We start from the raw sequence: 27,748 nt of genomic DNA, 5'->3' as shown, positions 1-27,748 counted from the left end.
AGTCAGCTCAGAAAGTTGCCTAGCTCTCCTGCTTTTAAAGGTCCCTAGAATCTTTCTCCATTTAATTACGCTTTATTTGGGCAAAATGTCTTTTTACATGAGCAACTATCTTTTCAATACGATTGAAATTTATTTCTTCCTTTTTAAGTCTCTGTAAAGATGAACTGCAAGTTATTGGTTCCTCTGTGTGACGTAATCAACAGCCGGTTCTCCCACAGCAATCCTTCTTTAACAGGGACCAGCTCCTGATGACCGGTGGCAATGGCGCGAGTGGAAATGGTCTCTCCACGTCCCTTTCCTTGGTCCAGTGTGGCCAGGGCTCTTTCTCGGGAGAGAGAATCTCCCTTCCTGTGCAGTGCCTCTCCCCTCTGTGTGGCTGTTCGTGTCTCCATCACTCAGCGCCTCAAACCTTCCTATGCCCTCTTCTGTCTCGATAGCCTCACGTTGGATGAACAAATCTGTTATTTTATATAGTGTTTCTTCATGTATTAGGAATTTAACCTGTTATAAATTTACATCATGATTTTTATTAGACTGTAGTTCGCTTGTTAGAGTTCCAGTTATGAAGTTTCATGGGTGTTGAGAGGTCTTCCCAATCATAATTTTCCTGCAATTCCTGTTCTTGTTAGCATAGAGTTTTGCCTTTATTCCATGCCAGCAGGAGTGCCTGTGCTTAAAATCAGTTTTAAGTTCCCCATTCACAGCTTTCTTTTTTTCCCACGACAAATCACTCTGTTATCTAACTGAAATCTCCTTTACAGATTTCTCGTTTTAGGCACCAGGTAAGTTTCTGAAAGGTCTGTAGTGAACATGGTGGCTTTCTGCCCAGCTTTTTTTTTTTCCTTTGGAGAAAGATACCTCTTGGATTCCTTAAAAATCTTTTTCTGTTTATGTGCAGGTGGGCTAAGTCATGGCTGAGGAGTGGGTACAGGCTCTAGGCCCAGTCAGGTGGAGGTTTCCTTCCCCTGGGTGCAGGGATGGCTTCAGCGATGGTCACATGATCAAAGCACGCCAATCACTCCTCCCTGGAGGGTCTTCTGCCAGCATTGTTGGGGAAAATCCCTTTTACTAGAATTTTGAATTCTACAGACCTTGCTCCTTAGTGCTTCCGGAAAGCTGTGAATGGGGAACTTAAAACTGGTTTTAAGCACACTATCTGCAGAGAGGCTAGCAGAGAACAGAGTCACGTAGAACTGTCACATAGATGGAAGAAGGAGGAAGAGAAGGGGATGGGAGGGGAGGGCTCAGGGAGAAGGAGGGAAGAAGAGGAAGAAGAAGGAGAAGCCTGCCTTTGAAGACAACAGTACTCCTTGGACTTCCTGGTTACATGAGACAATCAATTCCCTTTTATGCTTACAGCCAACCGTCCCACCCAATACAAATTGAGCCCAAATTAATGGCATTTTTGATAAGTATAATTAAAAAAATCAAACTAGCCCTAACCGGTTTGGCTCAGTGAATAGAACATTGGCCTGTGGACTCAAGGGTTCCAGGTTCGATTCCGGTCAAGGGCATGTACCTTGGTTGCGGCACATACCCAGTAGGGAGTGTGCAGGAGGCATCTGATGGATGTTTCTCTCTCATCAATGTTTCTAACTCTCAATCCCTCTCCCTTCCTCTCTGTAAAAAAATCAATAAAATATATTTAAAAAAATAAAAAAATATAAAAATATCAAACTAAATGCTCTACTACACAACCAGAGGTTAAAATAAACATGTGGTGAATCGCTTAAAAATGCAAAAATCTACTTGGTAACTTTTAAATCATCACTTTTGCTCCTTTTCTCTGAACCGTCTCCCTTCTGCAGAGTTACCAGGAGATGCAATGTAGGCCCAGAGCTGCTGGGCAGAGGGAAAGGGGGTGTCTTGATTTTTGCATTTCCTGTTGTTGAGATACAATAGTTTTCACTTTGCGGTAACATTTTTGTTTTGTGGCCCCTGGTGACGTCCATGCCTGCCCTTCATCAGCCTTTCTCTAGTTCTTACCTGTGGTGGTTTTGGTACTTAAGCATAAGTACTTCTTTTCACCTACTCCTATCAAACCTCGTCTAGGTTTACATTAGAATTCTCCCAGGTTTTCTGAAGCATCAGTGAACCCACTCAGTTGGAATTGTATACAACCTGAAAATACAACTCTTTCATTTCCCAAACCATTGAAAACCATAGTTGAAACCCATGTGGGTCACAGGACCCTACAGGCTGCTGGGAGCCCACAGCACTTCTCTCTGCAAACTAGAAAAGGTACCCTTAGGTGCACTCAGGGGAAAGCGACCCTGGGCCTGTGCACCTGGAATGGGGAGCCGGGCAGGCTGGGTCTCAGACCCCCCTCACCACCACAACTGAGCCCACGAATCACATTACAAAGACTCCTTTAATCTTCCTGGGCTGTGTGTGCATGAGCTTGGGTCTAGTATGAGCCTACTGGGCAGATCCTGTAGGACGAAGGCAAATTAAACTCAGAAGAAAATGTCAATGCTAAATGAACCTGATTTATGGAGATGATTTACTGTACTTAAAAATTTTGGAATTGGACAGAAATGAATTTTAATTCCAGCTTGGCCACTTGGTAGGTCACCTCACTGAAACACCATTTTAAAAAAATCTGCAAAATAACAATCCCATATTTCATAGGCTCTAGATAGCATTAGCTGTAAGACAGGATCATCTTCATTGCAGAGATTTTTATAATGTAAACATTTAAAATCAGAACATGAAAAAATAGCCAAGTGGGGTATATCCTGATTTGAGGTGTTGCGACTGTAGGACATAAGGTGATGCCCCATATAGGTAATGGCTCTCTCTGGGAGGATTATGTGACATAACGCATGTTGAGTTCTTGCCACAGCTCAGAGTCAGTGCTCAATGAATGATGGGGGCTGTTGTTGATGTGGTTGTTATTTGGAGCTGGTGACAAATAGTAACAAAAGAATACACTTGATCCAGGTCTTCACAATCTTGCAACATGCCCAGGCTGCTGTCTGGCCCAGCTCTGGGAGAAGACAGTAGAAGCCGACGTGCACCGGCAGGTCTAGAAGTAAACCTCGGAGGAATATTAATGTATAAAAATGCACAAAACTGAAAAACAGTCCTCTTTATTCTGAGAATGGAGACCCCAGATCTGATTTTCCCAAATCCCAAATGTACAGGAGAAACCTTTTAAAAAAGAGTATTGTTCCAAAGGTGGGTTGGGAGCCTTCTCTGTATTTGGAGCAGGAGAAAGAAAACGTTCAGAATGCCTTGTTAGCCTTCCCAGTGTTGGTCGTTTTCCTCACCTCTCACTGACAGTTTCTTCTAGGACATTTCCTGTGATTTTGGAACCGGCCATTGATTGGCTCTCTAGTGAAAACCCTTCTGTGCAGCATCCTGTGACGTCAGTTCTCATTTAGGCCTGGACGGTCTATGGAGGACGGAGATGTGCCAAGAGGTGTCCGTCAAAGCCTTTCACCTGCCTCCAAAGCAGCTGGTTCCTGGACTGGTTCGGGAGTGGGCCTCATGCCAGGGAGCAGCCATTCATTGTCCTTTATTGCCAAAGACAGTGCTGCCAGTGGGAGAACGCTGATGTAGAAACACCGATGCCAGAATCCCAGTGAGTGAAAAATGGCCTGGCTTGTGCCGCCACCTCCAAAGCAGTCTCTTTCTTTTCCCACAGTCTGGGCTTGACAGCATTTTTAGAGATATGGTACATGGAACCAGGGTGTATATGAACATGGTCAGAACACAGCCCACAGGATGAAGAGCTCCCGTGTACGGAGCCAGTAAGTAAACAAGGGAAATGACTCTCTGATGGACACAAATATTCTATGACTCTTTTATTCTTCTGTTTTGGATCTAAACTTGTTTCAGCATCAGGATTGATCTAAATAATGTATAGAGAGGGCCAAAAAAGGAGTTTGTGGCAAGAGCTTATCCACCTAGTCTGGGGTAGTGTGGTTTAAGAAAAACAAATGATATGGAAGTGTCAGGGAATTTTGAGAATGAAACGCAAGTGGCAGCTCCAGATCACAATGTCAGAGAAAAGCCAAATGGCCCGAGAAGACAGGGGCCACCTGATCTTACCCAGGTGGGCTGGCTGACCTGCCATTCGCACACACAGCTCTCATTTCCTCTCCGCAGGTCACTTGCAAGTGCGTGCCACAGGGGCGGGATGTGGCGCAGTCTGGAGCGAAGCTGAGTCGTCATTTTGCGCATGTAATGGTACATCGTGAGGGCTCCCACCTCCTCACCCTGGGAGTCACTAAAGGACTCATTTGGGACTGAACTTAATTTCACTTGATTTAATTTCTCCCTAGGAAGAAATTAAAGATTTATGACTCAGGAATATCATAAATCTCCTGAAAGCAGTTTCCCTCAAGGTTACTTTGGACGTTTTAAATATGTGTGTGAATTCCACCTTATGCCTTCTCACTCTTAACCTTGTGTCTGAGATGCAGTGATGGTGGGCTGCTCCCTGTGGCCAAGCACTAGGAGGGGCTTGTGCAGTTGTGGAGTTGAGTCGCAGTGATCCACTCACCTGGACCTCCCCGGATCATGAGCACATTTGAAAGAGGATGGTGTTAGTCTGCTACTTGCGTGAAATGAAGTGATAGTGATGATGACTTTATTGGCACCACTGAACCAGCTACTTTCTCTTAGCAGTGAATCTCAACATTGTTAGTCTCCAGAGAAAACAAAGGTTTGCTCACACACGGCTTCTGCTGGCATATTTGCAATCACAGATGTCCTCTGTGGGAGGTCTCCCCACCCCAACCTGCATAGCCTCAGGCAGCCCCGGCTTGCTTAATCCCAAGAGTGTGGCGAACAGGATCCATCCACATATGTTATTGCACCAAAATGATGGAGAATTTAGAGTTGTGACAACCCAAGGTACTGAGAGTACAAAGCTAAGTACATTGGCATAGGCCATGGGTACCTTCCGTCATAATCCATGTTATTACTGTTGGAACAGTTTTATTTGGGTTTAGAGAGTTAGATATATTTTAAGAGCAAAACCTTATACCACTTTGTGTGGAGAAGCAATTTATAAAAGGTCTTTCCTCCTTGTCTCCCAGGAATGAAAACAGACCATTGGGTCCTTTGAGTCACATGAAGCTGACAAGTCCTGGGATCCATGGAGACCTGCTCCCCTGCCCCACCTTCCCGGCCACCAGCCAGGTGGGTCAGCTGCCCAGCTGCTGGACTGGCTGCTCCTCGGCCGGGCGTCTGCTTTCCTGCCCAATCAGCTTCCTTATTGCTTTGAGTCACTGATCTCTTCGAGAATCAGATAAACTATTACCTCCAGAAAAATGCACACTCCTAACTCCCCATTTTTTTCATGCAATTTCAGGGGCTTGGGGTCTGGGCCAAGGAAGGAATTTTAAATAGGGTTTTAAGAGAAACTAACTGTACTAAAGGTTACCAAAATTTTAAAACTTTTTTTTGATACAGAGATATCTATGTGCTTTTATATAAATGCATTAAATAACCAGCTCGAATGCCAAGTCTAATAACGACTATAATTGAGAAGTACTGATGAGTATAAAGGACATTTTACCATGTCGGCCAACTGTGCTGTAAAATAGAAATGTTTGTGCTGGTGGCAGGTGCTGCCAGTGCTACTGTGGTCTGCTGCCTACATTCATCACTGAGGTAGTGCTAAACCGCAGGCAGAGGTTAGTAAAAATGAAGGTGCATTTTCCCCCGTCCAAGATCCTGGACTTTAGGTTAAGAATCTCTGAGGCTCTAGCGATTCTCTGCCTGGTGCTGGGCCTAGCGCAGGGCCTGGCTGCCTTAGCCCTTCCCATTCAGGCCAATGAAGAGGACATAGGCCTCCCCTTTCCTCAACTGAAACAACCCGAGGCTATCATGATTTTCAGTATTCTGTAGCAAAAGCCAAAAGGGCCATTCAGAGTGGCCTTTGTCCCTCCGAAGGAGGAAGGTGGGGACAATGGGACTCAGGGAGTCCTCTGTGAACAGGTTGGTAACTGCTGCCTTCCCTCCCACGGGGATCCCCTCTGTGAAGCTGTCCCCCCTGGGAGATGGATCTCTGTGTGTCTTCTCCGTGTGTCTTCTAGCTTGGAATGAAACACACATCCTCCTCTTGCTGTCACAAAGATCTGTGACATGCTTTTGTTGAATTTGCCTCTGGCTTTAACCTCGCCTTTCCCGAGATGCATGCCTAAGCGGGGAAGCCCTGCTCAGCAGCTTGCATCCTGGGAAGGCTCAGTTTTGCTTCTCATCCTTCCCCTGGCTTACTGGCTGGTGCTGAAAATGAGCACCGGCGCCCAAAATGCTAAACATAAGCTTTGGAGGTGTGACAGCGTTTCCCAGCACCTGAAAACACCAATTGTCACAGCAATCCTGTGGTGATGGCTTGCAGAGCTGTTGTTGAAAACCATCAGGGAAAAGGTCAACTTTCTCACTGGGATGCTAGAGCTCAGGCCTGCATGGGGGAGGGTGAGTGAAAGCCCAAGTTCCAGATCAAAGGAAATGCTTTTCCTGATGGAGGAGGGGGGGAGGAAAGACTTGCAAGGAAAGGCACTCTAAGCACTGCCTTGGCCGGGCGCTCCTGCAACCAGGCCATGGCTTTTGGAGGCACACCATGACCTGATTGCCACCAGGAAAATGGTCCGTGAGAGAGGCTCACAGAAGATCGCCTGCTTACCGATTTTACTTCTCGCTTCATTTATATTTTCTCCCAGGGCCTTTGCTTCAGAAAATCTGGAGAAAAAAAGAAAAAAAAGAAATGAGAATTTAACTTTTTCCTCTTCATCTTAAATTATGATTTAAAAATAATAAATTTCTGAGAGATTTCTAAAATACTATATATAATACTTTATTAAAAGACATAAAAGAAAATCTAAATAAATGAAGTATACTAGGCTTAAAATAGAGATAAATTTTGTATTTATCACTGGTGTCATGAATTTTTACTCCTCTACCCAGCATAGAATTTTCATTCTCATATTCACTAATTTATGACTTTGAATTTCTAGTGTTTATGATGCAAGGGAACCAGAATAAAGCATGACTGCAAGCTTTCTGTACTATGTAAGCTTTCTCTACAGTATCAGGACCTCATAATCACAAAGAACACATACTTAATGTAACTTAAATAACTTTTTCTCTGATTGTAAAGTCATATACCAGAGGTCAGCAAACTATGGGTGGTCATAAGACAAATCCAGCCCCCCACCTGTTCCTGTAAAAGAAGCTGTATTGGAACATGGCCACATCCACATTTACATAGTGTCTGTGGCTGCTTTCCTGCTAAAATAGCGAATTGAGTGGATTGAACAGAGGCCTGCAGAGCTGAGAATATTTATTATCTGACCCTTTACAGAAAAAGTTTTCTGACTCCTGTTATAGATGATGTTAAACCACATTTTGAAAATTTAAAAACAAGAAAAAAAATCTCTAATAATCCCCCACCTCGAAATAAGCACATTTTGAGATCTTTCCAGTCTTTTTTCTAGCCAGTGTTTCATAGAGTTAAGACTATGTTGTGTACATGGTTCTGTGCTTTGATTTTTTTCACTTAGCACTATAGCATGCCTTTCCCCATGTCTTTAGAAACTTCTCTGTTGTCTTTGATGGCTGTCTACTAGTCCACCAGATGATTGTGCTGATGTTTGCTTAATGATTCCCTGTCACCCAACAAATACTTATGAGACCCCCAGGGAGAGCTGGAGAGGTGATGGAGGAAGGATAAGGTCTATATGAGAAACTTGCAGCCCAGGACCTTATGAAATATTAGTTGCTTTCCCATCTTCTCCTTTCTGCCATGAAATTTAAGAGGCAACTGAAAGTCTATGAAACAAATACCTAATATATGGCTACAGTAAAGCCTTGTGCTACTGTGGGCAACACTGGCCCTGCCCTTAGAGGACTAGGGAGGGGCCTGTCCATCAGGAAAGCTCATGTATAAGGCAGGACTGACCTGGGTTTAATGGGTGCACAGGAGCTTTAAGAAACTTTTTATTATGGAAAATTCCAAATATGCAGGAAATAGAATAACAGAATGAAGCCTCACATACCCACCAACATAGGCCATTAATTGTCAACATTTGGCCAGTTTGATTTTAATTATCTCCTTTCTCCCCATTCTCTCCTCACCTCTCAAATCTTTCTGCATCCCAGTAAGACCCACATTATTTCACACATAGCTGCTTAATTGCAAGGTTTTTGTTAGTGGAAGTGGGGTGAGGAGAGCATTTCAGGCAGGGGAACAACATAAGCAAAGGCCAAAGTGCTCTGTGCTTGATGAAAAGAAGTGTGAATTATGTCACTGCTATTTTCCGAGTCTGTCTCCTTGGCCTGCGACTGCAGACGGGAATTTCCAGGGAAGAGGACAACATTTTCCCTTCATGTTAGGTTTCTTGGGACTCCACCCCTGGCTCCCTCACTGAGGGTATTCAGGCTCATCGTAGACTATGCACGTCCTCTCTTGAGCGAGGGCCTGTCGCGTTCAGAAGAGGAGTGCAGTTCCTTCCGATACCATTCAGATTGGATTTGGTTGATCCATGTGGCACGTAGGTCACTGTGCTGGGCTCCGTGGGCTCGCACTGGCTGTGTCTGCTGGGCAGTATCATCTCTGGTTTAGTCCAGGCCATTCAGAGGTGAGGACTGTCTTCATGCTTTAGTTTCTCCAAGTGGGGAGACTAGGACTGTTCCACGGCCACCCTGTCCACGTCCAGTACCTAGGCTTTCATAGGATTTGACAGTCCATTGCTCAATGGAAGATTCCTCGTCCTGCCAGGTCTGTGGAGTCTGGAAGCCTTAGAACAATGAAAATGCAAGAGCAAGGCTGAGGAGCTACTGGAATTCATGTCAGTGCTGGAGGACAGCAGGCGGAGATACAAAAGGAGGAGCCTGCAGGAAGAACAGGCCACCACGCGGCACTGCTCACAGAAGCCCGATGGGCCTGGGTGAGGCCCCCCACACTGCACCACCACCTTGGCAGTGTCCAGACTGTCCAGGGGGCACAGCGAAAGGGGGCGTTTAGTGCGGTGGTTCACGCTCTCCAAAGAGCTGCCCAGGACTGGCAGACACAGTGTCGGGTGGGGGCGCCTTGAGCAGTCCCAGCGCCAGGCTCAGAAGAGTTTGCCCACTGCAGAGGTGTGGACTGAGGGCTGTCAGTCCTCATGAGACCGTTCCCTTTACTCCGCAGTTGTCACTGCTCCAGGCCACCCCGCCCACGTGTGTTGCTGATCCCTGGTTGTCAAGACAAACTTTCCTAAGGAAGCCCAGCCCTGGGGGAGAAGAGGAAGAGTGTGAAGGGGACGGGGAGTGAGCAGGGAAAGGAGGCAAACTGAAGAGCTGAGAAGATGGTGACCCTGGTCTGCCATATCCTTGTCCTTCCTGGCCCACCCTGCCCCTCCATGCCCCCAGCCCGTCCCCTTCCTCCTGCCTGGAGCTGAATTCTGCTCATCCAGACTGTGCTAGGAGGAGCCCTCCACTGCCGACCTTCTAACAGACACGCATTCCCATTGGTGATGTGCTCAGGGAGCCAACCTGAGGCCAAGGTGGGGAACCTGTGCTGACCTTCCCCAGGGCATGTGCACCCAGACAATAGATATCCCAAGCTGCTGCTCACTGCTGAGGAGGCTTGGCCCACGGGGGAGGCATGGCCCCAGGGTGATAGCAGCTGAGGAGGCCACACCTGGCTCTGCTCCAGGGCAATGAGAATTACAGTTTCCTGAAGGGGCCGGGACTGCCCACTCTTTCCGTGAGAGGTAAACACTGACACATCTCTGTGTGTATATGATGTCTATTGGTTTATGATTAACATGCTATTTATTGATAAGAAGCACATTACACCAAAGTCTACTTACAAATACACAGTTTATTGATGATATGCAACATTGTTGGGTTAGAGCGGGCAGGTGGGGTAATGAGTGCTGATTGCCCTGGATTCTGAACTCTCTCTGTTGCTGCCTGGAGCAAATGAGAGCATAGCCTCGGTGCCGAAGTTTGCTGTGTACTGCACTTCTGGATTCCATCTCTTGGACGATGCTTTTTGAAGCCCCCCACTCGATTTCAACCATCATTTGTCCTGTGAAATACTGAGGGATGCGCGAGTTGATCTTGCTGGTGGTGAACGCTGTTGGAGGATTTGCAGAAACTGGAGTATTTTTTATTAGAATTTGAGGTGGGGATGTTTCAGTCCAAATACACCCATCAGCGGCGAGGGATGAAAATGCCCACCTGTGTGAGGACTTTTAGACCAAATTGGTCCCTGGAAGTGTACTTCATGGTCTTGCCACACCGTTCCTGGAACGGCTCCTTGGTGGTTGACGTTTTCCAGTGTTGGTTCTGTGCTTGTCTGCTGAACGTTGTTTGCTATTCTGATCCTTTGTTGCAGGCAACTGGATTAGTTGTTTGTATTTCGCTTTTGCTTGTCGTCATTATGTTGTCTGAACTAGCACCAGTAGCAGGCGCTTCGTTTTTTCCAAAAACCCTGACTCCAGCTTGAGGACATGTTGCTTCATCTCCAATACGAGAAGCCATTGCAATGCCTGTTGCATTTTGCGTGCTCTTCCGTTGACAAGTACTTCGTTTGCAGATGTCCATCCAACTGACGCGCTGTAGCTGGCAGCTGTTTCATGTGCGACCTGCTGTCACGTGCAAGGACCAGGCGGCCAAGTGCGATATTGTGATGTTAGGTCATCTTTGTTGTATTTTTAAAAACCAACTTGCTTACATTTCCGAATGGATAGCTGAATGTAATGTTGTTGTTTGCAGCACTACATTCAGCTACTCATTCGGAATCGTGCCATTCCACTGCTCATATGCGCACAACCAGAGCATTGACAGATTGATGAATCCTCTAATAGATCAATATCCATGGGCATTTGCTGCAACTGCTCAAAACAGCGTAAGCAAGCTGGTTTTTAACAACGCAACAAAGGCGACCTAGCATCACAATACCTCACCTGGCAGCCTGGTCCTTGCACTGACAGCAGGTCGCACATGAAACAGCTGCCAGCAACAGCGCGTCAGTTGGATGGACATCTGCAAACGAAGTACTTGTCAACGGAAGAGCACGCAAAATGCAACAGGCATTGCAATGGCTTCTCGTATTGGAGACGAAGCAACATGTCCTCAAGCTGGAGTCAGGGTTTTTGGAAAAAACGGAGCGCCTGCTACTGGTGCTAGTTCAGACAACATGCAGACCTGCCGGTTGCATTTTCCCCGTTGTTGAGAGTTAGATATCCATGCTGTGGAACCATGAATACACCTGCTGGAAACGGAGGCAGTGTTCCTTTGTGTGCGTTCCCCACTGTGGTACGGTAGCTGATATTCCGAGTCCACAAACACCTGGATTGTGCTTGTGAGATTATTAGTGATAGTTATTGTGTTGTCATGTGTCATGACTTCTTTGACTTGAACGTGGAAAAGCTAAAGTCAAGCCTTTTTGGTCCTCAGTTGTTATTGATGAGATGTTACCAGTCTTGAGGGGAAAAGTGGCCGTGGAACCGAATAAGTCCAGGTATCCCCACAGGTGCTGAATTCGTAGTACTGGGTGTCGTTGTTTCCAGTCGCTCCAGAGTTGTTGATTTTCTTGTGCAGGTGGTTGTTGTAGGTTGGCAGGACCCAGGTACTGGTAGATTTTGTGATGACTCTGTCACCCACCCACGTGGAATCGCAATGCCAATTTCCCGAGGAAGCGCCCACTCCATCGGAACCCTGCATAATGTTTCCCATTGGGCTGCCAGCACCTGCAGCCATTGGACTAGATCCCAAATTTGAGGACACTACTAATCCTCCACTCGTATTTGTTTGCTGGGATTGAGTTCTGATCCCGGAGTCTTGGCTGTCTGCTCTGTTGTTGCTGTTTTCAAAGATAGAGTCTTCGTCTAACAGTGGCGGAGACTGGATCTAAAGTCTTGGTCTTTTGCGTCCTTTTGCAGTGTTTTCATTGGTGCCGTATTGACTGGCTTTTATACCAGAGCAAAGTGTTTGGGAACCTGTTTTTTGGCCTGGAATACAGCTTTTCCAAGGTTTCCACCTAGTGATGTTGTCATCTGCAAGCTTCTTCTGAAACTCAGCGCCTGCGTGGTTGTATGTTAGACGTGGATTATCACAGCTGTTAAGGAGTTGATTATATGCCTTGTCATGCTCTTTGGCAACCATGTCTGCTCTATTAACCAGCTCTCCTTTACCTAGACCATTAAGTGGTCCAAGATATTTGTATCTAGGAACAACAGGCCCTCTGGTGTTTTCTTGTTTTTGCTGATTAGCTTTTGGCTTTGGAGGTCCTGCCTCAAGATGAAAAGCCTCAGCAAGTGCATGGCCAGCCTTTTCCAACCAATCTGGAGGATGAGCAACAAAAGACATGACTACTTGACTCATCAAAGTCAACATTAAGCTCATCACATGCAGTGCAAGCAAATGGAGTATCCCACTGCAATTTATGAATCTGGCTAAGTTTTAGACAGTTTTTGAGTAAATCCAGAATCTGATATAACGTTTGGAAAATACTGTTCACAATCTGATACACCATGAGTGAAACAAATATCCAATTTTTGATTCATCCTTTCCCAATTTTTACATGGAAACATCATTTGTGTCAAATTCAAATGTTGAGAACATTTAGAAATATACCGAGAGGAGAAATCCAACACTTCTGGCTCCCTTGATGTCTCAATCTCAAATGACGTTTGAACGCATTTTGACAGGCTTATATTCTCTGCAGAAGGGGCGGATCTTTTCTTAGCCTCCACCCTTTTAACATTAAACTCACATGTGACATCACACTCATTGGTCTTTGCCCAGGCAAAGAACTATTTGATCTCTGTTTTTGTGGTCTTCCCAAAGTCATGATCGAATTGGCAGGCAAGTTCAAATTTGAATATTTAATCTTCCAATGGCTGTTGATGTTTGAATGTTATTAACTTTCCATCCATGACAGCACACATGTTAGTATTTGAAGTCACAATCACTGGTGTCAGATCAATCTGTTGAGAGGACTTGCACTTTTGGTCAATACAAACAGGACTTCCATAGAGAAAGACCTTTGCAGACTCAACAACCTTGGCAGTCATTTTTCCTTCTTCCCACCAGATGATCATCTTGTTGATGCAATCATTGAATGGCAAGTTTTCGTTGGTTCAATTAACACATCCATAAAATGGAGCAGCATGCGAGATGGCTTCTGCAATGTTTGTCTTTCCGGTAGTTGTAGTAGGACCAAACAGCCAGATAGTGTTTCTTTTCCCAAACTTTTTTTAACACCAGCCATACAGCATACTTCCAGCATATTCAGGATCGTATCTATTTAGTTCAAACATTTTGTATATCCGATTGGTCTTAATGTCATTTGACAGTTCATTACCGGACAAATAATCACTGGCTGTTTTTGTCAGACTCATGATCTTACATGCATTCTTCAATGCAGATTTAATCTGGCTCCTGGATATTCCAGTTGCCTTGTAGCTCAGATAAGATTCCTGGCTTTCTTGTATCCATTGTTTTTCTGAGGTGATACTGAACCAGCCACTGAACAAGTCCCATATATTTTGACGTTGCTTTGCTCCTGTAGTAGGGATCAGATTCAGCTTTGTCTGGGTCAGTTTGTTGAGAATCTGAAGACTTGACTTGATTGTTGATGATTGGGAGAACAGTTAGTCATTTGTGTTCCTGCAAATTAAGAACAGCACCTTTATACTCTTCGACGGTAGTCCACGCCCATTTGAAACTCTGACTGGGTCTTTGGAAGAAGATATGTGGGAATGTATTGTTGTCTCAAATCCGATTGGCTCCGTTAAATTTGGTCTTAGTAATTGCCATCCAGTCTGGAATTTGAGGCTCAATTGTCTGATAAAGCTGTTTTATCAACTTACTGTGAATTTGACTCAGGTAGCATCCAACAACAATACTCTTCATACCATTCGTTTCAATTAGCATATGTAGATGAAAAATTTTAGTTCCTTTTTCAAATTGTACAAAATAGAGCGGTTCAGATTTGACAGTCTTCTTCCACTCATTAAATTCTTGCTGAATTTTACTTGCAATCATTAGCTGTGGTTGCTCAATTTGATCCAAGTCCATATCAGAATCTGACAGCAATTTCCATTCTTGGTTCATAATCCAATCCACAAATTTGTCATGTATTCCAGGAAGGTGAGAATCCAAATCACTTGGAATGCAGATAATAATCTCATAAAGTGAGGCCATGGCTCAAGTGTCCATGAGCATATGATTACGAGTGTCAGCGCGGTGGTGTTTATATACTTGCATATTGACGTCATATTCTCGTTCTCACGGTGACTCTTGCGAGATGTGGGTGGACTTTGGTCAGTGTTCACATCTCACATAGAGAGGGGGCAATCCTGGCCTCTGAGTCAGGCTGGCTTACTCACTCGGTGGCTGGCACCACAGAGGAGCCAATGTTCAAGGCCACTCAGCCTCCACGGGCCTCTGTGGTCATGTTCCCTGTTATGTCAGCTGGGGCAGTTTCTTTACGTCAGTGGGGCAAATATGTCATTGGAAGGCAAGGGGCTCCTATGACATTTTTCCTAGTCTTTTTGTCTAGAGTGGTGAACTTAATAGATTGATTATTTGTAGAGTGAATATTTAATTTCTTCCCCATCAGAGAGGAAGAGAGAAGACTGGGCCGGTATCTATGTCATTGCCTTCTCTGTAGACTTGTCTCTGACACAGTACCTTAGCTGCCTCTGCTATATTGCAATGAGGATGAACCTTTCATTTCCTTTACACGTTTTAAATACCAATATTATTCTTCTCTTTCATCTCATTTCTGCCTCAGGATGGCTGCCTTCTCTTGTCTCCCGTTAAGAAGTCCCGACCCTGGCTCTCAGAAGCCCGTTGCTGTATTCTCCTACTTCTAGAGAGACACAGCATGGCCCAGCAGTTTTCTGGACTGCCAAGGTCTCCCAGAGTCAATTTCAAATTGTCATTCTCGGGCAAAAGAGTGCTTTTGAGTATCATTTTTGAGGCTAGCACTGTTTTAAAAACTGCAGGGAGGCCAAGAAGAGTCTAATCTGCTCTCTGCTCTCAGAGTTTATCATTCCAGTTCAGGAGACAGGTGTAAATATAAAAAGCAAATGGAAAAATAATAAAGTTAAAAATGAAGTCTAATGGGAACCAGGGAACTCCTATGTGTCATGGATGTTATTTCCAGATGATGCCATGAGATTTGTTGTGTTTAGGTTCTGTGTCTGAAGGATCCAGCTGAGTAAAGGGGCGCTTTTCCTGGATTAGTTCACAGTAGCAAGGACTTCTTCCTGCTGCAATTAATCTCCTCGTTTATTTCTTCTTTTGCTATTTGCTAGCGCTCTGTGAGTGAGGGATTCCATATGTATGAAAGATCTGCCACGGAAGAGTTGGCTGTGTGATGCCTGGGCACTGGTATTTGCCGGCATGGATTCCAGCCTCTCCTTACATCCTACACTGTGAGGATGAATGAGTCATGCCTGAAATGCAGTGATTTGCAATTGCAATTGTCTTTAAAAAATCAGCCCAAGAACTGGCTCACATGCTCTGATTCAGCGAGGCAAACCTCCTACTAACGTGCCGACATCTTATTTCTCTTGTCCCAGGCAGGCTTTCCCCAGACTGGAGGCCAGAGCTGGGAAAGGTTAGAAACCCCCTGTGAAGGCAGCAAAGGGTGCAGGTAAAAAGGGGAAGAGAACCCTTCTATCAAGTAACACAGATGTGTGTGCCATCGATCGTCCCCTCCTGCAACTCTAAAGCAACTCTTACACTCTTGGGAACTGAGGGAATCACAAGGGATCCCTATATTTGGGCTTAGAACTAATTACCATAGGCTAGAGAGGCTGAGCTGGCCCAAGGCATGGTGTGGGGGCTATTAGTCCTGAGTCTCTCTTTAGTGGACTTGGCCAACATGGTGTCACAACACCAGAACCACTGAAGGACAGTTACTTGATTTGAGAAGTAGGAATAAACAGGCAAGTCAGGCCACTAGGTCCTGGCTGCTGAGGACTATTAGAAAGGAGAGACTATGCAGTCTGTCGAGTCAGGAAACAGTGATTTAATAGCATCCTGAATAAGCTGGTGCACATCTGTGTTGTGAGGACTGGCCCGTCCTCCCAGAAACGTTCCACACGATGCTCCTGCCACTTAGAGGGAATGGGAGCATCTTGTGGAATGGAGGGGATCAGGGACCAGTTCCTAAAGTGAGGGTGGCATGGAGGCCACCCCTATTAGCACCTGTGGGCCTTATTTTGATGCCTGCTGTGGGAACACTGGTTCACAGCTCTGTGTTTTCATACACAAACATTTTCTCTGAGTCCCCTGTCTTAAGGAGTTATGAGCATGTCATATCCAACAATTGAATAGGCTCCATAACGCAAACAAAAGCTTCCATCCTGAGAAAGGGGTAGGTCCGAGGTTAAACTCCCCAGTACCAAATATTCCTTTAATGATTGTTATTACAGTACCATTAAGCAGATGTGACATTAAAAAAAAAAATGTGGGCAGGTCTCCCAACTTTTCATTTGACTTAAAAAGACTGATTTACTGCTGGGAAAACCTCTTTTTAGAGGGAAGCTTTGCGTGAGTTTCATTGATTCCCTTGCCCGATGGCCTCAGGGAAGATGGGACCTCCAGCATTACCAGCCCATCCTGCATGACTTAGATGTGTTTCAGTCCAAAGCACATTTGTCACCTGGGTTATGAGAACTCTACTGAGCTGGAGGTTAGTGAGCGCTGCATTAGGAGGCTTCCAAAGACCACCACATCCTTATCTCTGCCACCCCCACCCCAACCCACCCCCCACTGGACACAGACCTCAACTCAAGGGTACAAACCAGAACCAGGAAACATGCCAATTCTAGAATCAGAAAGATGAAGTAGCATGTTCTTCCCCAGCCAGTGGTTCTTAAGCTTGAGTGTGCGAGAGAATCACTGGAACTGGTTTAGCCTGTGGAGGTGTTGAGATCCACCTCAGAGGCTCCGGCTCTCAGGGTCCTGGACACTGTCTAGGCCGTGGCTTTCAAACCTGGTGGCCTGCTAGAGCCTTTAAGCAAATGGATGTTGGGGCTCTATCTGAGTGAGAATAGGTGGGGAGGCCGGCCAAGGCCTTGGTCGCTTTTACAAGCTCCGTGGCCACTTTGATATGGAGCCAGGGGGATGAGGAACTGGTGGGAGCTATGACATCTCAGGCAGGGACACAGCTAAGGGCTCTTTGGAAGTTGTTATTGGATAAAGCAGCAGTCGTCTAGCTTGACATGCTTATCTTCAGACAAATAAGGCATCCTGCTTCAACACGGCCACTGACTCTGCTAAAAATCCATGGCCCACGGCATGGAGAAGGATGGGGACCCCTGGATTCAGGTGCCAAAATTCGTGTGGCCAGGCATATGTCCATTTTTGGAGGGAGAGGGCTGTTAGACTTCACTAGCTTCACTTCCTTTTCCCAACACTCATTATTTTATTCATTTATGTCCCAGAGTCTTGGTCCTGTTCTGCTCCCTACACGGGTAACAGTTCTTATGATTAAAGTACACTAAAATGTACCTTTCATTTGACTATTTTTGTTTGTTTTGCATGCATATATTTATATTTTACATAAATTGTGTGTTCTTAGGGCTCCCCTTGTTAGCATGTGTACATTAACCCATGGTTCCAACCTGCTGCATCGACCCCATGGCAGCCCTCCCGTTTCACCTCTCTACTTCCCCGGGATGGATGCCCAGGAGGTTTCCAACTTTCTCTGGCCACAAACAGCTGCTGTGGGCATCCTCATATATGTCTTCTTCTGAACCGTGAGAGACAAACCCGGATGTGGAATTACAGGACTAAGAGGGCTACAGGGTGCTCCAGTCGATTGCTCCTGGTTACACTCCGATCACCTTCACTGCGTTCCCAGTGATCTAAGATCCCCTCCAAACCACCCACCCAGTGGAAAAGCTGTCAGTTAATAGTGGAAGCTGGCTCTCATGGCCATTGCTGTTCCTTTCTCTCTTCTCAGTCTGCCTTCTCTCCCCATCCCGTGGCAGCTGTGCTAAACCTTCATAACCATTCTCCAGGCTCTTATTCTACATGGACTTGCACAGAGAAAGTAGCGGGTACTTTCAGTTTTCTCCCTCCACTTCTAAGTGTGTCAATGTCAGCCGCATCTTGCTTTGTTGTTCTGTTCAGGGCTCCTTCCTGGCTCAGCTGCCCTGACCTCAATCCCCTCCCGACCCCACTCCCCACTCCCCACTCCCCACTCCCAGAGCCCTTCTGTGGCTGTCTTCCCCACACTTCTCTCTCCCACTTGTCACTGGTTTGCTTCTGTGGCCTAAGCCTTGGCCGATTCTCCCCCATTCTCAAACAGACTTCCTACACTACCTCCCCTTTTTCTTTTTAAAATGTTTTTCATCCATCACCAACTTTTTGCACACGTTGTTTGCTCTCTTTCCCCCTGGTCTTCTAGGGGCCGACTCTGCGCTTCCCAGCTCTGCCTGCCGATTTCTTGGTAGCACCCGCCACAGTGAGCACATGCTGCTCCGTGGGGCAGCCTCCCCTGGGCCTTCAGGACAGAATTTTCTCCTGGTTCTCCCACATCTTCTCTCTCTGCCTCTTCTCAGGCCCCACCGCGGCCTCCTTTCCCTCGCCCTGTCCTTTGGAGCTTCCCCCTGCTTCCACCCTCTAGGCCAGGCGTCCTCAAACTACGGCCCGCGGGCCACATGAGGCCAGCCGAGGACATTTATCCAGCCCGCCAAGTTCCGCTGCCTGTCCTGCTTAGCCATCCCGGGCCTGCAGTGCGCATAGGAATTTGTTCATAGTTTTTTTTTTTTAAACTATAGTCCGGCCCTCCAACGGTCTGAAGGACAGTGAACTGGCCCCCTGCTTAAAAAGTTTGAGGACCCCTGCTCTAGGCCTTTCCACTGCCATGAGTTTTTCTGAGAGCGCTCATCCACTCCTTATGCATATGCCTCTCGATCCTGGATCTCACTGTAATTCAGCAGTAGTTTTGAGAATTTACTGTGTGCTAAGACCCAGTCACATGTGACATAGACCTCATCTAGAGCTCTAGACCTATACATCTGGCAGTCACTCTGTTTTCTATGGTTTGAGGATGTATCTGATTCATGGGTTATCTGAAACAAAGCATAAGTTTATTCTAAAGGGCTTACAACACGGCCTTGCCCCACCGCACAGACAATGCTGCGGGCTCAGCTTCTGGCCTGGAGAGCACACCCTGGGCCTGGGGTCACCGAGGGGCGCCATTTCACTTTCTTTGACTAGGGAGTGCAGGGCCACCCTCCAGGACAGCAGGGCCTGGCGTTCTAAGACTATAACTTAGTACTTAGATATTTCCCTGCCTTTGGAACAGGAAGATATTGATATAGTCACAAGCTGATGAGAATGAATGTGCAATGTGAGACTTGCAGAGGAAGTTAGTGCTGCCAGTAACAGTCCCTCACGTAGGTAACCGGCTGTCCTGGGAGGGTGAGGCCTACATGCCTAGAGAATCATCCCAGGTGGATGCGATTCACTGTGAAACTGAGTGAATGCCGTGCCTTCCTTTCAGGAGCTGGGTGGGCAGTTTAGGGAGGACAGAGTGAGCTTCCACCCGCTGGCCTGGCTCAGCCCTGCAGGACCAGCGGCTCCCTGAGCCGGCCTTACCTCTGCTTCAGAATCTGTTTGTTGTCTTCGATGGTCATGCTGTCGGCGTGGTCCCTCTTGAAGATTTCAAAGGCCTCCTGGCGTCCTAATGACATTTCCTCTCTCATCCCTGTTGGAGACACAGGGAAATGGCCTCAGTCACAGCATCAGGATCCCATTAATTTCATTGTCACTCTAGTCTGACCACAAAGGCGGCCCTGGATCCGAGAGGCCCACAGCAAGAGGCTCTCAATCAGACCGGTGGCCCCAGGCTCCTCCAGTGGCCGCCCACCAGGGAGCCCTGGCAGCCACACCCGCTGCACCCCGCTGGCTGGGCTGTGCATCCATGTGACTGTGGGGGGTGGGGTTTGGAATGTCTGGTCGAAGGAAATGAAAACCAGAGTGCCAAGCCCTTGATTGCCAAGAACATCTGCAAATACACTTTCTGCCATCATTCAGTGCCATATTTCTCCCTGTTTTCCTGTTACTCCCCACTTGGGTTTTCTGTTAAATTTCACCCTGAATTTCCAGGCATTTAGTTAAAAGAATTATAATTCAGACCAAAAGATTTAGAATCCAGAAAATTCTGCTGTCTTCAGATCCCAGCCTGTCCTTGTTTCCTGTGGCTAATGAGGGGCCCCTGATCTTCCTCCGAACTTAAGTTCTCTGTGCAAGACCCATGAGCAGACAGTGGTGCAGGGAGGCCTGGCTCATGTCTAACTTCAGCATCCTGTGTCACTGTTGCCCCTGCAGATTCATTCTCCCTGCTGGGGCGCTCAGGGGCCTGATTCTGAAAGCGAGAGTCAGAAGGGCCAGCGCCCCTGGAGTAGCAGGTGGCATCTCTTCCCATACCTCCCAGGGTGAGGGTCCATGCAGGTGTGTGCCTGGGACTCTTGGTGAGAGCTGAATTCACAGCTGGATTTTGGATGAATCTACAATCATTTTTTATGCCTCTGCCCTTCGTTCCTTTTTCCATGTTTTTACCCTTTAATCCCACTTATCTTTGCAGCCCTGGCTGAGTGTTACCACCTCCATGAAGCTCCCCAAGGCCCAGAAGGACAAATCTTTCCTCCACCACGGACCCATCAATGCCTCTGAAACACGCACAGCCACAGACGCTGTCACTTCACATGACAGTCCTTTCTGGTGAAATGCAAGTTTCTCCGGAGATAGAGAGACTATTTTTTGGTGAATCCTTAGTGCCTTGTTCAATGACTAGCTTTTAATAATGTGTTCAACATATGTCTGTTAAGTGAGTCAGGCCCAGATTGAACTGGGAGTGATGATGAGCCTTGCTTGTTGCCATAGGAACAGGGTCCAGGGCTACAGGGGTTCACTCTGAGGCCTAGGGTACCAGAGATGCATTCATATGGGCCACAGACCACATCTCCTGCCTGCAAAAACCCAGCCTCAGGGTGGGGAATTGGACCAGCCCATCTGACACCAATTTCATGATTGCTGTTGATAAAAATAGCACCATGGAGAATGTCTGAATGGTGAGGCACACAAAGATACCCCACCCTTTCCATCGAAGCGAAGGGGCACAGCTCAGTTCCGTCTGCACATCTGCCCTGCACACTGCAGAATCCGGGCGTGGCCTGAGGACGGGTTTATGAGAGACTCGGAAAGAGAAGCCCTGATGTATGAGCGATATTAACCAGGGGGCACTTTGCTTCCACCAGGAGCCGAGGGACTCACTCCATACCTCTCCCCTGCCCCTGGTCTGTGCTCATTCTAACAATGTATGTTTGCCTTTCACTGCCTAATAAGATAACAACAGGGGGTGGAGGGAATGGGTCTCTCTGGAATAGAGGGGGTTGGGGAAACTGCATAGAGGCCACATTGGAGCCTGCCAGTGGGATCACCAAAGTGCTATCACAGAGGAGGAGAACAGGCTTCCTGGGCTGTGGGAACAGAAATGACATGGGGTACACAGAAAAGACAATCCAAGAAGGTTGGTTGGGATCATTTTTCAGAGAATCTGTATGGTCTTGCTAAGAAATCTGGGCCAGTGTGATATCATATTATATCATATTCCCTCTACCCGCTGTTGTCATTTTATTATATAAAAGTATAAATCAGTACTTTTCAAAGATTTTTTTAAAGTTTAGTAAAGTACACATTATGGGGAAGTTGCATGGGAAGTGGTTACTACTTTGAGTGAGTTAAGAGCACTGAGTCCTGCAGTGCTATAGGCTTATTGTCAGGAGCAAGGTATTGCTTTTCCTCTTGTTGGAATGGAGAATTATTCTGGAATTGAGTTCTCCGAGGGTAATGACCTCAGGTGGATGAGCATTAGTATGATGGCCATCATCCTGGCAGTCAGCATCCTAAGAGTCTGCTTAGAGAGGCCAGGGTGTGGGGGCTCATGATACCCATTGCCTGAAGGCAAAGAGGCAAAGCAAGACCTGGAAGCCTATAGAGACTTCACTGCTGCCTCATGGAAGGGAGAATGAGAGTCTGCAGAGACCGCAATGGGAAGGACTCCCCAGGCAGCTGTAGTGTGAGACCCCAGGCTCTATCCCAGCTCTACCCTTGTCCATTCCAATTATGCTCATTTAGAGCTCTAGTCCTTTTGGGTTGTACTAACAGACCACTTCCCACTCCAATTTGGGGTCACCTGAAAAGTTAATGAACCTCTTTTTATTTGCTGAACAGATGTCTCTACCTCGCTTTCCCTCTCAGGATTCCCTTTCTCAGATGACAAGCTCTCGCACACATGGTATGCAGCAGAAAGAGTGGGGCAGTGGAGCACAGGAGTGACCACAGCCTATCTTGCTAATGAGATAATGAGCCTGCCTCTCACTTTAAATCAAAAGCTAGAAGTGACTAAGTCTAGTGGGGAAGGTATGTTGGAAGCCAAGATAGGCCCAAATCTCGGCCTTTTGGGCCAAACAGTTAGCTAAGTTGTGAATGCAAAGGAAAAGTTCTTGAAGGAAACTAAAAGTGCTGCTCCAGTGAACACACGAATGATAAGAAAGTGAACCAGCTTTACACCTGATATGGAGAACGCCTTGGTGGTCTGGAGAGATGATAAACCAGCAAACATTCCAATAAGACAAAGCCTAATCCAGAAAACAAGGCCCCAACTCTCAATTCTATGAGGGCCGAGAGAGGTGAGGAAGCTGCAGAAGAAAAGTCTGAAGCTGGCAGGGATTGATTTAAGGAAAGAGCCATCTCCATAACATGAAAGTGCAAGGAGAAACAGCAAGTGCTGATGTAGAAGCTGCAGCAAGTCATCCAGAAGATCTAATGTAGATTAAACAGTCTCATATTGGAAGATGATGCCATCTAGGACTTTCAATGATCGGCTTAGGACTTTCATAGCCAGTGAGAGGTCAATGCCTGCCGTCAAAGCTTCAAAGGACAGGCTGACTCACTTATTGGGGGCTAATGCAGCGGGTGACTTTAAATTGAAGTCAATGCTCATTTACCATTCTGAAAATCCTATGCTAAGTCTACTCTGCCTGTACTCTATAGATGGCACAAAGCCTGGATGACAGCACATCTGTTTACAACATGGTTTCCTAAATATTTTAAGCCCATTGTTGAGACCTAGTACACAGAAAAAAAGATTCCTTTCAGAATATCATGGCTAGTTGACAATGCATTTGGTTACCCCAGAGGTCGGATGGAGATGTACAGCAAGATTAATATTGTTTTTATACCTGTTAACACAACTTCCACTTTATAGCCTATGGATCAAAGAGTAATTTTGACTTTCAAATCTTCTTACTTAAGAAATACATTTTGTAGGGCTGTAGCTGCCACAGATAGTGATTCCTCTGATGGGTCTGGGCAATGTAAATGGAAAACCTTCTGGAAAAGATTCACCACTCATGATGCCATAATGAACATTTATGATTCATGGGGAAAAGGCCAAAATATCAATATTAACAGGAGTTTGGAAGAAGTTGACTCCAATCCTCATGGATGACTCTAAGCCTTAGAGTCTAAGAGGTTCAACACTTCAGTGGAGTAAATAGCTGCAGATGTGGTGGAAACAGCAGGAGAACTAGGATTAGAAGTGGAGCCTAAAGATGTGACTGAATTGCTGCAACTTGCATGATAAGACTTTAACAGAGGAGCTGCTTTTTGTGAATGAGCAAAGAAAGAGGTTTCTTGAGATGTAATCTATTCTTGGTGAAGATGCTATGAAGATTGTTGAAATGACAACAAAATTTTAGAATATTATATAACTTAGCTGAAAAAGCAGTGGCAGGGTTTGAGATGATTGTCTCCAATTTTGGGGAAAAAAAAAGTTGTACTGCAGGTAAAATGCTGTCAAACAGCATCACATACTACAGAGAAATCGTTCATGAAAGGAAGAGTCAATCAATGGGCAAACTTCATTATTGTCTCATTTTAAGAAATTGCCAGCCCCCCCCAACCTTCATCAACCACCACCCTGATCATTCAGCAACCATCAATGCTGAGGCAAGATGCTCCACCACAAGAAGATTATAACTCCCTGAAGACTCAGATGATTAGCATTTTTTTTTATGAATAAAGTATTTTTAAATTAAGGTATGTACATTGTTTTTTTGACATAATGCTACTGCCCACTTAACAGACTACAGTACAGTGTAAATATAACTTTTATATACACTGGGAAACCAAAAACATCCATGTGACTCACTTTATTGTGATATTCGCTTTATTGCAGCGATCTGGAACCAAGCCTGCAGTGTCTCCAAGCTATGCCTGTATTACCTTAGTTAAACTTCTCCATGATCCATGGTCTTAATTTCACTGTACAGATGAGGAAACTGAGACTCAGTAAAGAAATGGGTCTCGGGGTAAAATTTTCCCAGCTTTTAGAGACAGGCTAGTTGTGCTCTTTGATCAGTTTTTCCAGGGAAAGCATGCCTGATAGAGGAGAGCAGGTGGCAGACCTCCAAATAACCTGGTAGTAGTTGATTTACCCATAAAACTATGCTCTTGTGCTTATCTTGTCTAAAACTTTGAGCTTTCTTTATTGTATTACAGGGAAAGCAGAACCATGAACTTTGTTTACTGTTTGCATAGTTTATTTCCTTTATTAATATTTTCTAAAATTATTTCTAGAACTTGTAAACTTCATGAAGGCAGGGTTTTTTGTCAGTTTTGTCTGCTGCAATATTTCTAGCACCTGGGTGATCCCTGGCACATAGGAAGAACTGAATCAAATGTCTTTTTAATGGATGTTTTGGAGGCTTAATGCTTTTCTTTGTGATATAGCATATTATGACTTTATGCGGGAAGAGACAATGTTTCCATGGTTTTCCCTCCCTCCACCCTCATGCTCCTGAGTAGGTTCATCCCTCATCTAGTGCAATTTTAGAAATGTAACACTGTCTTCCCCCGACTACATGTCACCATGCTTCAGAGCCCACCATTAGAGACAAATTCCAATACCAAGAAGCTTTCATAAAAATGCAAATATTCTTAGAAGTATCACTGTTTTAGGGCCAGCAAAGAGAAATTGCATAATTTGTTGACAATTAGCTAACAGGTCCTGCAAAGATGAGAGGTTGGTGTCAGAATCAGGGGGATCTGAGCTTGAAAGGGAAGATAAATTGCACCTTGGTCCCCACTTTGTTTCATCTGATGGATTCAGCTGCTCATGAAGTGTACACCTAAGGAGACCTGGTTTCCCATTTCTAGCTCTTAGCTATTTCCTTTTAGTGAATTTCAATCATGGGTCCCAGTGTTGAATCCTAGAAGATATGGATGACTCAGAGAAGCCTGCTGGCTTGCTGAGTCACAGGGCTGTTTAAAACCTAAAGGGGAGCAAATAAAAGCATCACAGGATTGTATAAAATTTCAAACAAAACAAAGCAAAACCAAAAAAACCCAAAACCCCTAAAGAGAGGAGTTTCTCAGTCTAAGTCCCCAAAACACGACATTGCAATTGCAGTTGTGAATTGGATGGAAAACATTTCCAAGTCCTAAAGGAGCCACTTCTTCCGGATTTTGATACCTATAAGGAGTGCTCAGGTAGAAATGACCGTCAACAGGTACTCTCCACATTAGCCTTGAGTTGGGTTTCTGAAAATGTTAGGCATCCAAAGTTCTTAGGCCCAGGTGCCTTGTGCATTTCTTAATGCTCATTTGTTGCCATCCTGAAATTTGGTTTCTTACTTTTGGAAGCCCTCCCCACTCCCAAAGCAGGGTCCCATGGAAACCAAATGGAAAGGGAAAACATCGGAAGTGGAGAGTCTATGCTGCTGCTTTTGGGCTTGCCGTCTGATTTCCTTTAGTCTGGGCACGTGGGCCAGAACTCATTTTCCTGGCTGCTCCCAAACAACCTACTGCTGCTGCAGCTATTGCTTAAAAAATGGACAAAAGTAAAAGAATGGAGAGTTGTGTTGTTCATGCTGAAAATGATTGCCTGGTTGGAGCCAAAAATGTATTTTCCTTGGAAAAGACATTTATTCATGTTGGTGCCTCCGAGTGAACGAGGAAGGGGAGAAAAGAAAAGCAAGAGGGAATGAAGGAAAGTGAGAGATGGGGTGGGTTCCCAAGGGAGAGGGGGTTTGGGAGACATTGTGTGGGGAAGCATGGGACTTGGTTGGCATGTCTGTAAGGAGGATTCTCCGAAAGGTCGGGGGCCTCTGAGGGGACTTGCCGAAGGTGGCAGCCCCTACCTTGGCTTTTACAAACAAGTCCAATCCCCTGGGATGTTTTGCTGGAATCTCTATGTTTAGTCTTTAAAGACCTGATCTTGTAGAAGCGTATACTTTTTCAAGAATACTTACCCTGCTGATTGTATCTAAAGGTTAATTTAAGGTCAAACTGTTGTTACAATAAAAAGCGAACGAGGCAGGCAATCAGGGCTGCTTTTACTACTAAAGTAAAACAGTCCCTTAGCCTCTCTTTCACAGAAACCTATGTCAGAGCAATCTGTTCATCTGTCGCTCAGGGTGTGCTGGTCAGCCCCAGCAACACTGTTTGGGGACACTCGGGCCAATGCTGGGAGGAAACTGGATGTGTGTGGGGGGGGTGGGGGTGGGGGGGATGATTACACTATCTGTGGCTTGGTATTGGAAGCTTCCAAACTGAAGGTAAGGGAATGATATGCGTGCCTACAATCCACATCACAAGGACGTACATACAGTTATGAGAAGCAGCAGGAGGCAGGGGGGAGTGTGTTTTCATAGCTGATACAAGGTTCCATAGGCACTGAGAATTCTCTGTAAATGTTGAGTTAGGTGAAATACCAAAAATATACTCACATATAGTTAGAAGAGAAGTCCTTTCTTTAGTGTGTGGAGAGGTTAGAATGAATGGACAAATGGGAGGGAGGAGTCAAGAATTTAGATGAGAAGGAGGGATAATCTATCAAGGCAAATGAAACAGGTCAGGAGGGCTTGAGAACCAAAGGAAAGGTCAGTGGGCCAGCACTCATGGGAATGAGCCTGGAACAAGGATATCCCACGGGAAGTGATGGCTACAGCCAGAAACTGGGGTGAAGGACAAGCCAGCAGCTTCTAGCATGGAAAGCAAAGGGTGCATCGATTCAGAATGGATAAATTGGTAGATGGGGAGGTGCTATAGGGTCTCATAAAGAGGAATGGACCATCTCCCAGAAAGATTAGAGGAACATCTGAGATACTCTCTTTATCGTCTTCCCCCACTGTGGGGAGGGTGTTGTCATTAGGAAGGAGCAGGTTTTGGAAGTTACATGAAAAACAGGGATGGCATATATGTGGCCCATGTTCCCACTCTCCTTCCTCACCCTGATGGAAGACTTTGCCAACCAGTCACAGCATCCTTTGCTGGGGAAACGAATGGCAGCACCAGAGTTTTTAGCACAGGTCTCCAGGCAGCCTGTCCCAGCCAACCATCCCTGCCCTAGAAGCTCCTCTTTTTAATAGATGGCTCCCAGATCGCTACCCAAGCAAACAACATCTGGTATGGCTTTCATCATTCCTGTGCTTTCAGGATAAAACAGCTGCCTGGTTCCATCACCGTAGGAGCTGGCCTGCAGGTGACTTTCCTCAGGGAGTAGCATGCCCTACCAGCCGTGGGCAAACTACTGCCCGCGGGCCAGATCCGGCCCGTTCGGCTGTTCTATCCGGCCCACGGAGCCGAAAGAGCGGAGGGTTCTCTTGCTCTCCCCTCCGCTCCTTTACTTTGAATTTATATTAGTTCACACAAACACTCCATCCATGCTTTTGTTCCGGCCCTCCGGTCCAGTTTAAGAACCCAT

The 27,748-nt window shown here is 45.9% G+C and overlaps 1 protein-coding gene across 1 annotated transcript in view; it reads right to left on the bottom strand.

Moving 5' to 3' along the window:
- Nucleotides 1-27,748, bottom strand: part of KIF6 (kinesin family member 6) — a gene marked incomplete at its 3' end in the record, with an annotated part of 392,136 nt that overhangs the window by 66,743 nt on the left and 297,645 nt on the right. Inside the window, 2 exon segments of the mRNA XM_080665124.1 lie at nt 6,641-6,696; nt 19,576-19,684. Coding sequence (XP_080521250.1) covers nt 6,641-6,696; nt 19,576-19,684 — 165 coding nt within the window.

This window comes from Plecotus auritus (assembly GCF_963455305.1).
Source record: "Plecotus auritus genome assembly, chromosome: 4".
Classification (NCBI taxonomy): Eukaryota; Metazoa; Chordata; class Mammalia; order Chiroptera; family Vespertilionidae; genus Plecotus; species Plecotus auritus.
The sequence above is the reverse complement of the archived record's forward strand: the minus strand, read 5'-3'. Positions and strand labels throughout refer to the sequence as shown.